This window comes from Pan troglodytes, chromosome 6 (genome assembly GCF_028858775.2).
Source record: "Pan troglodytes isolate AG18354 chromosome 6, NHGRI_mPanTro3-v2.0_pri, whole genome shotgun sequence".
Lineage (NCBI taxonomy): Eukaryota > Metazoa > Chordata > Mammalia > Primates > Hominidae > Pan > Pan troglodytes.
Genome location: NC_072404.2, coordinates 27,988,083 through 28,003,332, shown reverse-complemented (window position 1 = coordinate 28,003,332; position 15,250 = coordinate 27,988,083). Strand labels below are relative to the sequence as shown.

Below are 15,250 nucleotides of genomic sequence, written 5' to 3'. Positions count from 1 at the left end.
AAATATCCTTGATTTCCAGCTAATATGCAAGTGATTGATTTTAATTGAAACTATTTTTAAAAACTGTAATGAAAGGCACACATTATATATTCCAAATTTCTCATTAGGATGACCAGTGATTAACTTGAGCTGCCAGGTTAACTTGTTTGGAGACAAGTAAAGTAAACCTTCCCGTGCCTTGTTCATATATTTGAAACTTCCATAAACAGAGACTCTAGTAGGGGGCCCCTGGCTCTTCTGCATACACAGGCTGTGCATGTCCATTCATGTGACATTGTTGGATCAAGCACGCCACCACAGCCTTTTTGTGCTAGGTCTAATTTATGCCCAGCAAGGCCCAGGTATATCTGTTTAGGAATTCGCTTTTGCCATAGAGTAATAGTAAGTTAGACTACTGATTGCTAACATATTGCAGTGTGATACAACAATGTAAGTTTAGACTTTTAAAAACATGTTTTAAATCAAATAAGAAAATTTGTCGAATTTATTATTTTGACAGGGAATACTATGAACTTAGAAATAAAATATCTTTCAGATAAATTCTGTTAATACTCTTCATTAACACCCTTGGTTCGTTTTAATTACAGGCATCTTGCAATTAAAAAGCAAACTTTTGAAAAACCTACCATTTGCAACCACTTACCTATGTGGATTACGATTTCCTTGATATTCTGCAACCAAGCAGAAATAAGTTATGCCCTGCAGCTAATATAGAACTGTAGATGTCATCCACAACCTCGTATATCAGAGTTTTGTGTTCATAAATATTACCTTGTTTTTCTGATTAACTTTTAAAGTAAATATTACTGGTTATTCCTAAAAATTCTGGAGATTTTCTTTCATCCAGTCTTCAATGTAGAGCTATAGGGCTCTATACTGGGCAATTATTTTTACTTACACATCATCATTATAACATGTAGATCTTGGAGACCATAAGCACTATTGAGTGTATGTCTTAGTCAGCTCAAGCTGCTATAACAAAATACCATAGCCTGGGAAGCTTAAACAACAGACATTTATTTCTCACAGCCTGGAGGCTGGGGAGTCCAAGATCAAGGTGCTAGCAGATTCAGTGTCTGGTGAGGACCTGCTTCCTGGTTCATAGACCACAGTCTCCTCGATACTTGTATGGTAGAGAGAGGAAAGGAGCTTTCTCAGGACTTTTATAAAGATAGCAATGCCATTCATGAGGGCTCCACCCTCATGGCCTTATCCAATCCTAATTACCTCTCAAATACCCCCTCCTAATACATCAATCATACTAGGGGTAAGGTTTCAACATATAAAGTGGCAGGAGTGGGGGTGTTGCAAAGGACATAAGCATTCAGTCCATAACAACAGTACACAAGCTAATTACTCTAATAATTTATTACTGTTTTATATAACTAAAAATGTGATGTCTGGAATGTAAAAGATGAAAATTAAATCATATTGTAAAATGAATTTTAAGTTAAGGAGACTAGATAATGACTGTTGTGGCAAAATCACCACTTTACATTCTGCATATAATCTTTTGTACCATATTGGAAATTACATTGAAGGTCAGAGTTTGCCTCTTTAGCAATTCCATATTGTATACAAACTGAACTCTTCCAAGAACACTTAAAGCACAAAGATGATAACAATGTAACCTGGTTTGGTTGGTAGAAAAAAGAAATTAGGAAGAAGTATGTTGTGATACGTTGTACCTGCTCTCCAATTTTAACTGGACTCAGTTCTGTCTCTCTTCAAGACTAAGAAAATCACTCATCACTTTCCCAGCTTCTTAAAGATGCATTTAAGAGATAAAGGTGAATGGCCTTGGAACCTGATATGTGTCTTCCGGGTTTTATTATTCATTGTTCTTGCCCTAGACTTAAGTAAATGGCTTTGGAAAAAACCTTAATTTATTAACACATGAAGGCTTTATTCCCTGTAGGACTTGAGTGTACACCTCAGAAGTCTTGTAAAATTTATTTTTTAAAGCACATTATTTATGCATTTGTTTTCTATATCATCTTTACCCACAAATATAAATGAAGTTTCAGGAAAACAAGATGATAACAAAATTGTATGTTTAGAGAGCTCTGCAACAAAAATATCTTATTGCTTGAGGCATTTGATATAAGGAGTTTTTCATATCTTAATTTTAATAAATAATGTCTTTCCTGGCTAAAATTCTCCTAATCCCTCCCACAGCTATCAATATTTATCATATTTCTGCCATGCACATGGTTCTGGGGCCCAGATAAGCAGCTGCTCTTCTTATCCACCTCTTTGCTTACCTTGTGTTTGTTTTTTTTTCCTTTGCAGAGACCCTCCTGGATGACTTCCTTCTCACGTACACTGTCTTCATGACAACTGATGACTTGTGCCAGGCTCTGTTAAGGCAATATCCTTCATTATCTTCAGGCTGCTGTGTCCACTTCCTCTGAGACAGATGTCCCACATTAGGAATTAACTGCCTTCCTTAATTTATTCAACCCCATAGTAGAGTGTGGATATGTTAAATATTAATGTAATGATATCCAAGGTAGAAGATGAAATGAGACAGACAGGGGAAACTGGAAATGTGAACAGCTGTTTTCACATTCTATGTTGTGGCTATATTATACTGTTTATATTATGTTCGCTTCACATCTGTGCCTCATGATTGCTTAGAAATCTGGAGGCAAAATTGGCCTGCTGGGTAAACCCCAGAGTCAAGAGATTGTGTGGAATGGGAAGATCATGGAATAAATGGACTTAAAGGAGAATCAGTTAAGGGTCAGACCACTTGTGAAGGAAAATGCATATATGTGATATAATGTTCCTGGCAAGTATCTCAGGGGAGACAGGCCATTCCCCCACATGGGAGGTCGAACCTAACCCCTGGAATCAACTGTCATCTTTTCACAGCTTTGTCACTGCATGCTCTCTTAGAATGATGGATGTGATTAGAAGGTTAATGACCAGTTAAGGAAGCCTTATAATTTTATTCACTAACTAGAAGAGATGCAACATAGGATCATTGAAATGCCACAAAACAAATCCATGTAAACTTACTGAAAGTCTCCAAATGATCTTCTTCCTTCACAGTATTTAATGTATTCAGACGCATTTTAAGTGTTTAAATAAGCAGTTGCTGTGCTGTTTTTATTAAATGAAACTGAAGATTCCACTCTAAACCACATGAAAATTTTAAGGAAAATGGATTGCTTTTGTGTATACTAAAGTTCTATTAAGACCTAATGATGGCTGGGTGTCGTGGCTCACACCTGTAATTCCAGCACTTTGGGAGGCCAAGGTGGGAGGATTGCTTGGGTCCAGGAGTTCAAGAGCAGCTGGGCAACATAGTGAGACCCCATCTCTAAAATATATATATGATATATATATATATATGATATATAATATATATATATAATATACATACATATATTTGGTATATAGATAGATAGATATTTGGTGTATATATATATATAGGTATACCAAAACTAGCCAGGCATGATGGCATGCGCCTGTGGTCCCAGCTACATGAGATGCTGAGGGAGGAGGATTACTTAAGTCCAGGAGGTTGAAGCTGCAGTGAGCCGAGACCGTGCTACTGCTCTCCAGTTTAGATGACAGAGGGAGACTGCCTTCAAAAACAAAAGACCTAATGATAATGCTTATTTAATATCCTTTCTCTGTTAAATAATTGTTACGTGTCTCCCAACTTTACAGCATTTTCCCACCTAAAAGAATACTTTAAAACTTCATAAAGGACATAAAGTAACATCTCTCTTAAAAAAATATATAACTGGAAATGATTATTACTTTTAGTGCTTTACTATATCCTATGAGCAAACAAAGCTGTAGTAGATATTTTGCCACTTTTTAGAACCAGTTCATAAAATTGATCTTGAAATGTTATTTAGTTTTGAATTTGGAAAGTTTCAATAATATGTGCAGATTTCCTTCACAGCTTTCAAGTGGAGTGTTGCTAAGACATTTAGCAATAGCGATAAGATTTTGAACATCTTTCTTCAAAAGTGTTTTGGAAAAATATCTGTGAGCTAATTTCATTTACATTTTAATGCTAACATATTTCTAAAACAATTACCACCCATTAAGTAATATAAAATATACTTATAACAAATGAGATGCCTTTAAACTACATTCTTTAACTATGATCCTAATATTATTTGTGATTGTCATTTAATAATTTAATGTCCTATAGGATGTCCCTAAACAATCTCTAGAACTTAACTTGGATATATATGTTTTGAGTCTTTGACTAAGATATTATATACAAAAATTTAGTTCAGATTTTTATGAGCCTTTTTACCGATAATCAAAACCCATGAACTCTAAAACATTTTAAGCCAGAAGTCTTTCTTTATGATTGTTTCTGTATATTTGCACTCTGCCTTTTATGAAATAATACCACAAACACAAAGGGAATCTATATATATATATTTTTTTCTTTAAAAGCAATTTATTTCTGATTACAAAATACAGGTGAGGAGCACGGGCGATGCCTGTAACCCCTTGGTTGTGCATCTTCCCAGTCTATTTCTGCTTCTAGAAATACCCTGTGTACAACAGCAAGCTCATGCTGTCCCCAAGTGCTTGCACATTCTAACAGCTGCAGAGTATATGACCAGGTGGAAAGTCCAACAGATGCCCCACTCACAAGATAGGGCCCTCCAATCAGTCTTCTGGCTCCCTTTCACTCATAGTAACTGGTTGCTCTTCCTATTGGTCATAGATTAATGACACCTGCACAATTCTCCGAGTGCTTTCAAGCAACTTCAGGAGGCAGTGACTAAGACCCTTTCCTTGCTCCCAGCTTCCTATGCCCCAGGCTGCCTGTGGCATCTGGACTGCTGCTGCCCCTGGGTCCCGTACATTCCAGGGCGACAATGGAGGAAGGGCAGGCAACGCATGGGGAATTAACAGTCTTTATTGGGCTCAGACCAGGAGTCCGTGGGTCTTGAGGACCTCTGTGTATTTGTCAATTTTCTTCTCCACGTTCTTCTCGGCCTGTTTCCGTAGCCTCATGAGCTGTTTCTTCTTCCGGTAGTGGATCTTGGCTTTCTCTTTCCTCTTCTCCTCCAGGGTGGCTGTCACTGCCTGGTACTTCCAGCCAACCTCGTGAGCCAGGCGCCCCAGATAGGCAAACTTTCTTGTAGGCTTCAGACGCACGACCTTGAGGGCAGCAGGAACCACCATCCGCTTTTTCTTGTCGTAGGGCGGTGGGATGCCGTCAAACACCTTGAGACGGTCCAGAGCGGCCTGGCCTCTCTTGGTTTTGTGGGGCAGCATACCTCGCACGGTCCGCCAGAAGATGCGGCTGGGGGCCCGGAAGTGGTAGGGGCCTCGGGAAGGGTTGGTGTTCATCCGCTTGCGGAGGAAAGCCAGGTACTTCAACTTGTTTCTGTAGAAATTGCCAGAAATGTTGATGCCTTCACAGCGTACGACCACCACCTTCCGGCCCAGCAGTACCTGTTTAGCCACGATGGCCGCCAGGCGGCCCAGGAGATGGCCTCGACCATCAAGCACCAGGACCTGCACCTCCGCCATCTTCGGCAGCCGCTTGGAAAAGGGGAATCTATATTTAATGTGAGATATTTTTATGCACATCTTAGTGAAGATGTGTTACATATTCCACTACAACCAACTTCTTAGAAGTGGTCTAAATTATTTGTTTTTTTCCAGTGGTTTTAAAGCATTATTTATAGATTAAAGCTATTTGTGCTGGTTTTAGATATTTTAGATAAGTATTTTTATTGTAATAGTATTTAATAGCATCATAAAGAGCATTAAATTCATAGCTCTGAGCCAGCTAATATTCTGTGCATTACATAGAAGTTATAACTCTCACCACATGCCTTCCCATTATTTCCATCAGCAGCTAAATTTATAAATCAGTGTAATCTAGCATAGACAAAATGTAAAAGAATGTCTGTATCCTAATATTGGAAATCAGATTAATACAAATGCAAATTTAACCGGTAAATATATTTTAAATATATATCTTGCAGGGAGGAAAACAAGGTAAAACAGATAACTATGAATGGAGAATGGTTGAAGTGTTGCTTCTTGAAATTGTTTTATTCTGCTAGTCCATAATTGTAGAACATATATATGCAGCTTGACTACAAAGTTCATATCTTCATTTACATATGATGACCTAAAAAATTGCATTTCTTAATTTTCTTGATTTCTTTTCTTTATATTAGTGAAGGTATTATATTCACAGGAAAAGAAGAGAAGAACATTTGTTTAAGGGGAAATAATGTAAGATAAATCTTTGAGACAGGTCTTGCTCTGTTACCTAGGCTGGAGTAGAGTGGCTCGATCATGGCTCACTGCAACCTCAACCTTCTAGGCTCAAGTGACCCTCCTGTCTCTGCATCCCAACTAGCTGGCTCTACAGGTGTCCATCACCATACCCAGTTAATTTTTTTCTTTGTAGAGATGAGGTCTCACTTTCTTTCCTGGGCTGGCCTTAAACTCCTGGGCTCAAGCAATCCTCCTGCCTCAGCCTCCCAAAGTGCTGGGATTATAGGCATCAGCCACCATGGTTGGCCTAGATAAATTGTTATTATATTTTGCCTTTCAAGAGAAAAACTAAAAGAAATAGAAACAGATTTTTTTTGTGTTTGCCTGAGTTTATTTCACAGGTGGAAATCAAAGATGGTCTTAATGTATTTTTGCAGGATGGGGAGACATTGACTAAATTATATTTTAAAATATTAGCAAAGCCTGAAATAAAGTTTATTTCAATTTTGCAATTGTATATCAGTGTTAAAGAATATATAATGCTGTCCAACAACCCTCAAGTGTTTGATGTCATAGCATTCCCTATTCCTAGTCATCTTTTTAATGTGTCCAAGACACTCAACTTATCATTTTGGAGACAACAAGAATAGATTGGTTTAGAATATGCCAAGCTGCTGTTGCATTCCTAGTCATTTAAACACTTTGCCTTTGAGGTTGTTATTTTTATGTAATTTTAACAGCATAGTTTACATATGGTCATCATGTATAAATTAGGAAATGCTAATAAGTACAATAAAAATAATTCATATGCTCTAAAATCTCATTACCTTGAGAAACCACTGTTAACTATTCAATATATATCCCTCCAGATAGTGACATTAATCATATAAATAAACATTGTTAACAGAAGTAGATCGTCCTAACATATTCTTTTCTTACTTGCTTTTCTACTCAACAATACATTGTGCATATTCTCTGTCAGTAAATGTACTGCTGGGCCATCATTTTTCTGGCTGCTGAATAGTCCATTAAATGCATATATAATAACTTAGTCAACTGTTCTCAGTTGCTGAGGCATTTAGGTTATTTCCTTTTTTTATTTTAAATGAAATAATTTTCATTTTATTTTAAAATGAAAATTAGCAGTCCCTTTTACCTCTGTGTTCACACATGTATCCAATGTTTTCAAGTAAGTTCCTAGGAGTGGGCATTTGAATCATGTTACAAATTCTGTTGCAGAAATCTATACTCATTTGGAACTACTTTAGAAGCAGCTGGTTTTACAGAATGTGAATTTCTGAGGACTAGACAGCATCTGGCCTCATTCTGACCTAAAATGTATTGAAATAGTATTCACCTGTGTAGTGAGGCTAGCTCTCTTCTTGGAGGCACTGTTGAAATTAATGGGCCACCTAGTATCTCCTTGGGCTGGCATTAACTGCATGTTGCCTATGAAACCATGTCAGCAGCTGTCAGTGAAATGGTCCAACCCTTCACTTCCTGGCTGCCCACCGAGTATACTTCAGTCATTTTCCTCAGTTTACTTTTGCTCTTTTCAGTGCACACCTTTTGCTCTCCCTACGCATATTCTATTCTTCCTGCATGTTTATACACTCGTATGCCTTCACATATTTTGTAAAAATAAGAGTAAATGGATGTCTTCATATTTTAAAATTTTCAACAATATAATTTTTTCTTAACCATTTGCACCTATTCTGCTAAGAAGTATCAAGGCAAAGAGGAAAACTCAGATGTTCCGCGTAGGAAACGTAAAGTCTTGCATCTTGTTTCCCAGTGGATTGCTCTGTACAAAGACTGGTTACATGAAGATGAACATTCAAAAATGTTTTTAAAGGTAATCAAACATTTCCAGATATTCTTTGATGCCAAATAACTGATTCTGTTTTTAGTTATGCATTTTAAAAATCTCATTTGTAGGTAACAGTCATTCAGCTTTCTTGTGATAGTCAAGTTGTGATTCAGAGAATATTTAAGTTTATTTTGACTTCTGAAGCTTGATATTCTCTATCTAAAAGTCATGGAAATTTTGATTGCTAATGAAATAATTAAGGAAGGTAAACCAAAACATTCAAAATTTGATATAGCTTAATATGTTGATATTCATTATAAGTTTAAAGTAACCAGTCCTCTATATATAATATTTGCATAAAACATTATTTATCATTTAAAAACTATATTGACAATATATGTTCTTTGAAACATTTGTCAGACATGGTATACTTTGAGAATTTTAAGCAATAATTTGTAAAATAGATATAATCTAGTTTTACATTTAGAGTGAGACAAACTGATTTATTTTTTCTAATTAATAGGCTTCAATATCTTTTCAACACAGATGATTATCTGGAGAGATGATTAGCAAGACAGTTGGATTCCTTTGGCCACCAAAATCATATTAAGTCTGCAGGTTAGGACAGAGAAGGAATACAATGGAATTCTAGCAAGGAAGAGTTCTAGTTCAGAGGAGGCAACTGCCTAAATAGACTCAGCCTTTCATGAAGGAAACTACTTTGAACTCAACATTCAGTTGTCATTTAGGCATCCAGTTAAAAGCGAGTCTAACCAACTCTTTAAACTCATGTTGTTTGCAAAGCAACTGCTTAATTTAATTCAATTGACTTTTTTCTCCCAAATGATTATGTGGAATTGTGTGTGTGTGTGTGTGTGTGTGTGTTGAGACAGGGTCTTGCTCTGCTACCCAGGCTGCAGTGCAGTGACGCAGTCATAGTTCACTGCAACCTCAAACTCTTGAGCTTGAGAGATCCTTGCACCTCACCCTCCCGACTATCTGGGACTAAAGGCATGCACTACCACACTCAGCTAATTTTTTCTTTTTAGTAGAGATAGAGTCTTGCTTTGTTGCCCAGGCTGGTCTCGTACTCAGCTCAAGCAGTTCTCCCTACTCAGCCTCCCAAAGTTTTGGGATTTACAGCCTGAGCCACCACACCCAACCTATATTATTACTATTATTTATTTATTTGTTTACTTATTTATTTATTTTTTGAGACGGAGTCTCGCTCTGTCGCCTAGGCTGGAGTGCAGTGGCGCAATCTCGGCTCACTGCAAGCTCCACCTTCTAGGTTCACGCCATTCTCCTGCCTCAGCCTCCCGAGTAGCTGGGGATTACAGGCGCCCGCTACCACGCATGGCTAATTTTTTTTTTTTATTTTTATTTTTTATTTTTAGTAGACACGGGGTTTCACCGTGTTAGGCATGATGGTCTCGATCTCCTGAACTCATGATCTGCCTGCCTTGGCCTCCCAAAGTGTTGGAATTACAGGCGTGAGCCACCATGCCCGGCCTATTATTTTTTAAGATATAGAATGGGCTGGAAATCTCTAGTAGCCAGCCAGCTAGGGATCTCTAGAATTCTCTTTCCAGAATTTCCACCTATGGCCCTGAAAGCAGATAGAGAGCCATGGCAGTTGAGAGAGGAGCTGCGAGTTATGATCCCACTCTGGATCTCATTGGCACCTGGTGAAACCCGTACATTGTCCTGAATCCCTCCTTATTTCCTGTGTTAGGATAGCCATGGTATGAGTCTTAATCCCTACAAAATGGGCATTCAACCACTGAGCTGTCATTTGTCTTTTTTCTCCAGACCATATATAGGAATGTACTGGATGATGTTTATGAATATCCAATACTTGAAAAAGAATTGAAAGAATTTCAAAAGATACTTGGAATGCACCGTCGTCAGTAAGTATTTCATTTTCCTAATTATAGTTAATGAAAGAAAACAGCAGCAAATATGATAGAATTTGGAATGCCTTATACATAAAAGTTGATTTTGAACATTTTGACTCAGATTCATCTTGATGCCTTAGCTTTTCTAGTAGTAAATTGTGTGTTTTGTTCTTATAACTCAAAATGAAAGAACACGGAATTCAGCTTATTGACTATTGTTTTAACCCTGTTTTATATAGTAAAAATAACCTGGGCCATAACAACCAGGTACGTAAAAACAATTAGTAAATTATTACTTAATTTTAAAAGTCTGTTTAACTTGTCATTTTGGGGCTTGTAACTATCTCTATGGAATGGGGAGGAAAAGTTTTATAAATAGGTCCCAGGGAGTTGTGGAACATTTTATTTTATTTTATTTTTTGAGACATAGTCTCACTCTGCTGCTCAGCCTGGAATGCAGCAGCGCAATCTCGGCTCACTGCAACCTCCACCTCCTGGGTTCAAGCGATTTTCGTGCCTTAGCCTCCTAAGTAGCTGGGATTACAGAGGTGCACCACCACACCTGGCTACTTTTTGTATTTTAGGTAGAGATGGGATTTAGCTATGTTGGCCAGGCTGGTCTTTAACTCCCAACCTCAGGTGATTCGCCCACCTCAGCCTCCCAAAGTGCTGGGATTACAAGTGTGAGTCACCACACCCGGCCTGTGGAGCATTTTAAAAGCTCAATTTTATGGGTTCCCTGAGGTTTCTTTATCAATTTAGAAAGACTTTAAAAAGCCATTTACTCAATGACTCTTGGCATGTCTAAGTGTCCCCTAGGTATCTTTCATTAATCTTTCAGATTGGCAACACCCAACTTTACTATTAGTGATATTACCATTAAGTCCCCTTACTAATTTTGGTAAAAGAAAACATCAAGTCATTCAGTTTTCAGATTTAGCCACAGAGTTCATCTAAAAGGGAAAATTGTTATCTGATTCACAGTGCAGTTTCTATTTCGTAAACAGAAAGCACATACATTGTCAAGTTGTGAAAAGCTTCTGTTAAGATTTCAACAGTCACAAATTGCACCTCTCAGAAAATGTTAATTCAAGCCTTTCAGATTACTAATTTGTGATTTAAAGCTTGACTTAATTTTAGTAAAGGGAGACCTCACTGCAAATTCATCTGAGGTAGCAAACCATGTGTATAGTCCTCAATCATCAAAATCTTACATTGAGAGATTTAAAAGTAAAGTGCAAGTTAGCACTGTACCTTAGAGATGGATGTTGTAAATGTTGGTGGTCTTCTTTTATTGCAGTCTACATTATGTTTCCATAGCCTAAGACTTATATGAAAATATGAACTAATGAATGAAATCAAAAAAAGAAAAAAAGGACAACCTTGTCCTCAAAATAATTCCCCATATGGAAATTGCTCTGTGCTATGAGGCAGACCTGTTACAGCTGGGAAACTTTATTTCATGGTTTAATACATGTAAACACATTTCATCAAATACATTAATGGAAATTTAATACATTCCATTTTAAAAGCTACACAAAAATGGTAAATAATAAAGTAAAATAAGAAAATGATATTAAGAAATGATTCTTGGCAGGCACAGTGACTCACACCTGTAATCCCAGCACTTTGGGAGTCAGAGGTGGGAGAATCACTTGTGTCCAAGAGTTTAGGAGTTTAAGACTACCCTGGGCAACATAGTGAGACCCCCGTCTCTACAAAAAATAGAAACTTAGCTGGGCGTGGTGTCACATGCCTGTAATTCCAGCTACTTGGGAGGCTGAGGCAGGAGGATCACTTGAGCCCTGGAGGTCAAGGCTGCAGTGAAGAGTGATCACGCCACTGCACTCTAGCCTGGGTGAGAGAGTGAGACTCTGTCTCAAAAAAAAAATGATTTTTGTCTATTTTTATAAGATTATGAAATAGCTTTAGATTCTAGAGTAAGATTCAAGCCCTAACTGTAAAACTCATGACTTTTTTTTCTCTAGCCCCAGTACACAAATAGAGGAGAAAGTGTTTCTTTCTGAGAGCAAGATTGATACCTTTAATTTATAGTTCACCTAATGATGTATGAAATTGGCCCCAGTACTGGCTCCTTCATAAGTGGAGCTGGCCTTCAGAGGGCACTTGAAGGTGGGCATCTGCGGAGATGATCAGAGATGGGCAGAGTGTTCCCAGTTCCACCACACAGAGACACATCCTGGAGAAGATGTGCCTTGGCTGAATGACTTAGCTATCTAAATAGCAATAATTTCACCTAAAATCTGTCACTATCACTGTATGAGAAAACTTATTTCTACGGACTGAATATTGCAATTTTAAAAAATCCTCATTTCTGTGGACTGAATTCCCATGGACTGAGCAGATCCAGTTCCTCCCTCACTTCTGAGCTTCACTTTCTGTGGGTAGAAGGCAAAGTACATCTGTTGAATCCATAACTTCTTTACTTCCTGGCTCATTTGAAATTCAGAGCCCAATATCAAATGTGTTGTACATAGTGAATTAATGAATACTGTGTTTTATTTTTTTTAAAGAGCAAAATCCTCTGCCTGGTGCTGGAAAATTAGTCTTCCGTAACAATAACTGCATTATTCTGGGTTTGAGACAAAGACTGACTTCTTGCCATTTTTCCTTTCAGCACTGTAGATGAATATTCACCACAAAAAAAGGTAAGCAGATGCTTCTATACCTAAAATTAGGTGATCCGGTTTGGAGACCTTGCCTTGCCTCCCTTGGCGTGTTTCATAATTAAAATGAATACTGCCTCGAGCAGAACACGACAAGGCGGGGCGCCTGGGGCTGCAGCTTCCCTGCGCTTTCCTGCTTTGCTTTAGTTATCCCTGTGCTGGTGCAGATCCGATTTTAGCTGTGTACCCTTGGCTTTTTGACATTCTGCTGATTTTGTGGTGCATTTTAGAGTCTTGGGACTCCCTGCTATCCCTGGAGTGATATAAATTTGAATAATGTTTATGTCAAAAAACAAAATCCAGGTAGAAGGAATCTTGACTCTAAGAGGAAAGAAGTCTTGTAAAGAAAATATTTGCAACCGAAAGAGAAGGTAGCAAGTGGGAATGTGTTCTCAGTCCAATTTGATGAGGGAGAAATATGGACTGAGATGTCAGGCACAAGTTTGGGAGACACAGCTATATCAGGTGGATAATCATAATGAACAGCATGCCTGTGTCCCTTAGGAAAGTCATTGTACTACAGCAGAGGTACTGAAACCATCTCAAAGTTGCTTCCATGAAAAATGTAATAGCAGAGGATCGGATTGTGATAACTTATACCTTATAGGTTAATGTTGGAATGGGGAAATGATGTTTATCTCAGGAGACTCTATGGATGTTTGTAATAGCCAGATGTGAAAAATCATGTTGCAGGGAATAAATATGGGGGCTTTTGGCCTGCTGCTGGCCTTAGCCCAGGCCCATCAGATTGCTCAGAATCTCCACCACCACTTGCATTAGTTGAGGCGACTCCCAGTTTATTTCTCTAAGATTGGATGGGTGGATTTCATATTTAAAAAAAATTTGGCTAGTTCTTTTGGAACATGTTGTAAACAGCTATGGTTTTCCAAAGGGCAGGAATGTATTCATTCATTGTTCTCTTTCTCCCATCTCACAGAATAAAGCCCTTTTCCACCAATTCAGTCTTAAGGAGAACTGGCTCCAGCATAGAGGAACTGTGACTGAAACGGAGGAAAGTGAGTATGGTTTGAAGTGAGGGTTTGGGGGTGGGTAGCAGTTAGCCACCATTTTTCTCCTACATTGGCGTATCAGCCTGACTAACCTTCATTTCCAGCTGTCACCCCTCAGATAAGCACGTTAGCCTCAAACAGCATGGTTTTTCTTTTCTTTATTTGAGCATTATGGTTTTCTTAGATCACATAATACTGTCCCAAGCACCAAGGATACTTATAATTTGGGAAGCAAGGAAAGGAGACAATGCCTAGAGCCTCCTTGCATTCTTGAGAAGAGGTAAAAATGAACAGGAGACTCAGCCTTTTCCTCCTAGAACCATCTCCTCCCTGCCTTCATCAGCCCATTGCCTATGACTAACTGGAAGGATCACCAAAGTCAATGTGCAGATTTGGGCTGAGTCAGTCCATGACTCAGTCCACGAGAAGAAACTCCTGTGGAGAGAAGGCTGTACGGTAGAAGCTCCTGCAAGGCCAGGCTGTGTGGGCAGTGCTGCCCATCTGCTGTGTCCTCAGTCACTGCTTATTTGCGTGAAATAAGAAATATTAACAGTGGTTTTCTCCTTTTAGATAAAGATTGAGTCAAGCACAGAGCTGGAAAACACAGCAAATTAAAATTTTAATGCAATTATAACTCACAGACTCTCTCTTTTGCCTCATCTTTCTTCATATGCTGAAATTCTGAGTGTGATCATTTAATATTTGCCCAATTTCTGGAACTTGTAAAAGAAGTCACAAGGATGCTTATTACATTAGATAGTGTTTGCATATAATGCTGCTGATACATGGTTCTGTTGGCTCATATTAAGTGTCATCCGTACCAAGTGAAAGAGAAAATAAAATTATCTAACTTCCTAATTCATTCGTTGCTGACCTTCCTTGCCCATTTGTCTTAAAGTTTCATCGTGTAGTTTTCCAAGCTGAGCTGCAAAGAGGCAAAGTATTTCGAGGCCCCCAGACTCTTTTTATCAGTTTATTTAGCAAGATGTAAACTTACCCTGCATATAGTGGTTTATAGACCAGATTTTGCCTTGCTTAAAAATTCCATCTTTCTATGGAAGGAGGAGAGCCTTTTTCTCTCTCACTAGTCTATTGGCAAAATACAAAACAACTATTTGTTACATGCTGTTGTTTTAGTGACGTACCCAACCAAACCAAGTATGTCAAGTGTCTCCTGATGGTGTGTTTACTTTGAGGTTCTATACATATAAACTCATAGTTAGACTTTTGCTTCATTTGTATTTCTATGAAAACATTCCTGGGTTTATTTTTGTGGTGCCAATTAAACTGCATATAAAATTTCTCCAGAAGCTTCACTCTCAATTTTTTTGCAACACCAAAGAGTAGAATATCTAAGTATATTATTGTCCTTCTGTCTATTTGAAAGAAGCTAGTGCATTTTATACATTTATAGTAGCTGATATAAGAGGTAATGTGTCAGTTACTTCCATTGCTATTAAAACAGCTTCTGCTATTAATATCATAAAGAAAACATTTTTCAGGACCCATTCACCCTGATAGTGATAATGTCCTAGTAATAATTATTAGCACCACAGACAACAAAAAGGAAATTAAAAAGGCTAGAAATGTGACCTCCATTTGGAAACTAAATTCATCACT

The 15,250-nt window shown here is 38.0% G+C and overlaps 2 protein-coding genes across 10 annotated transcripts in view; one reads left to right on the top strand and one right to left on the bottom strand.

Moving 5' to 3' along the window:
* The window catches only part of RAPGEF5 (Rap guanine nucleotide exchange factor 5), a 240,791-nt gene that overhangs the window by 188,673 nt on the left and 36,868 nt on the right, over positions 1-15,250 (top strand). For all 9 annotated transcript variants that reach the window (XR_002944583.3, XM_024357764.3, XM_024357769.3 and 6 more), the window contains 5 exons: positions 2,293-2,371; positions 7,936-8,080; positions 9,848-9,945; positions 12,572-12,602; positions 13,558-13,636. Coding sequence is in view for 8 of the 9 variants with exons in the window: in XM_024357764.3 (XP_024213532.1) it covers positions 2,293-2,371; positions 7,936-8,080; positions 9,848-9,945; positions 12,572-12,602; positions 13,558-13,636 (432 nt within the window). In the remaining variant the exon portion in view is untranslated. The remainder of the gene's footprint in view (positions 1-2,292; positions 2,372-7,935; positions 8,081-9,847; positions 9,946-12,571; positions 12,603-13,557; positions 13,637-15,250) is intronic.
* Positions 4,416-6,557, bottom strand: LOC129144528 (large ribosomal subunit protein uL13-like). Its single transcript, XM_054687416.2, has one exon. The coding sequence runs from the start codon at positions 5,581-5,583 to the stop codon at positions 4,912-4,914; it is 672 nt and encodes a 223-aa protein (XP_054543391.1). The 5' UTR covers positions 5,584-6,557; the 3' UTR covers positions 4,416-4,911.

Bases quoted from the DNA above. Each gene is read 5' to 3' on its own strand.
- LOC129144528 (XM_054687416.2), bottom strand. From the start codon at position 5,583: ATGTGCATAAAAATATCTCACATTAAATATAGATTCCCCTTTTCCAAG.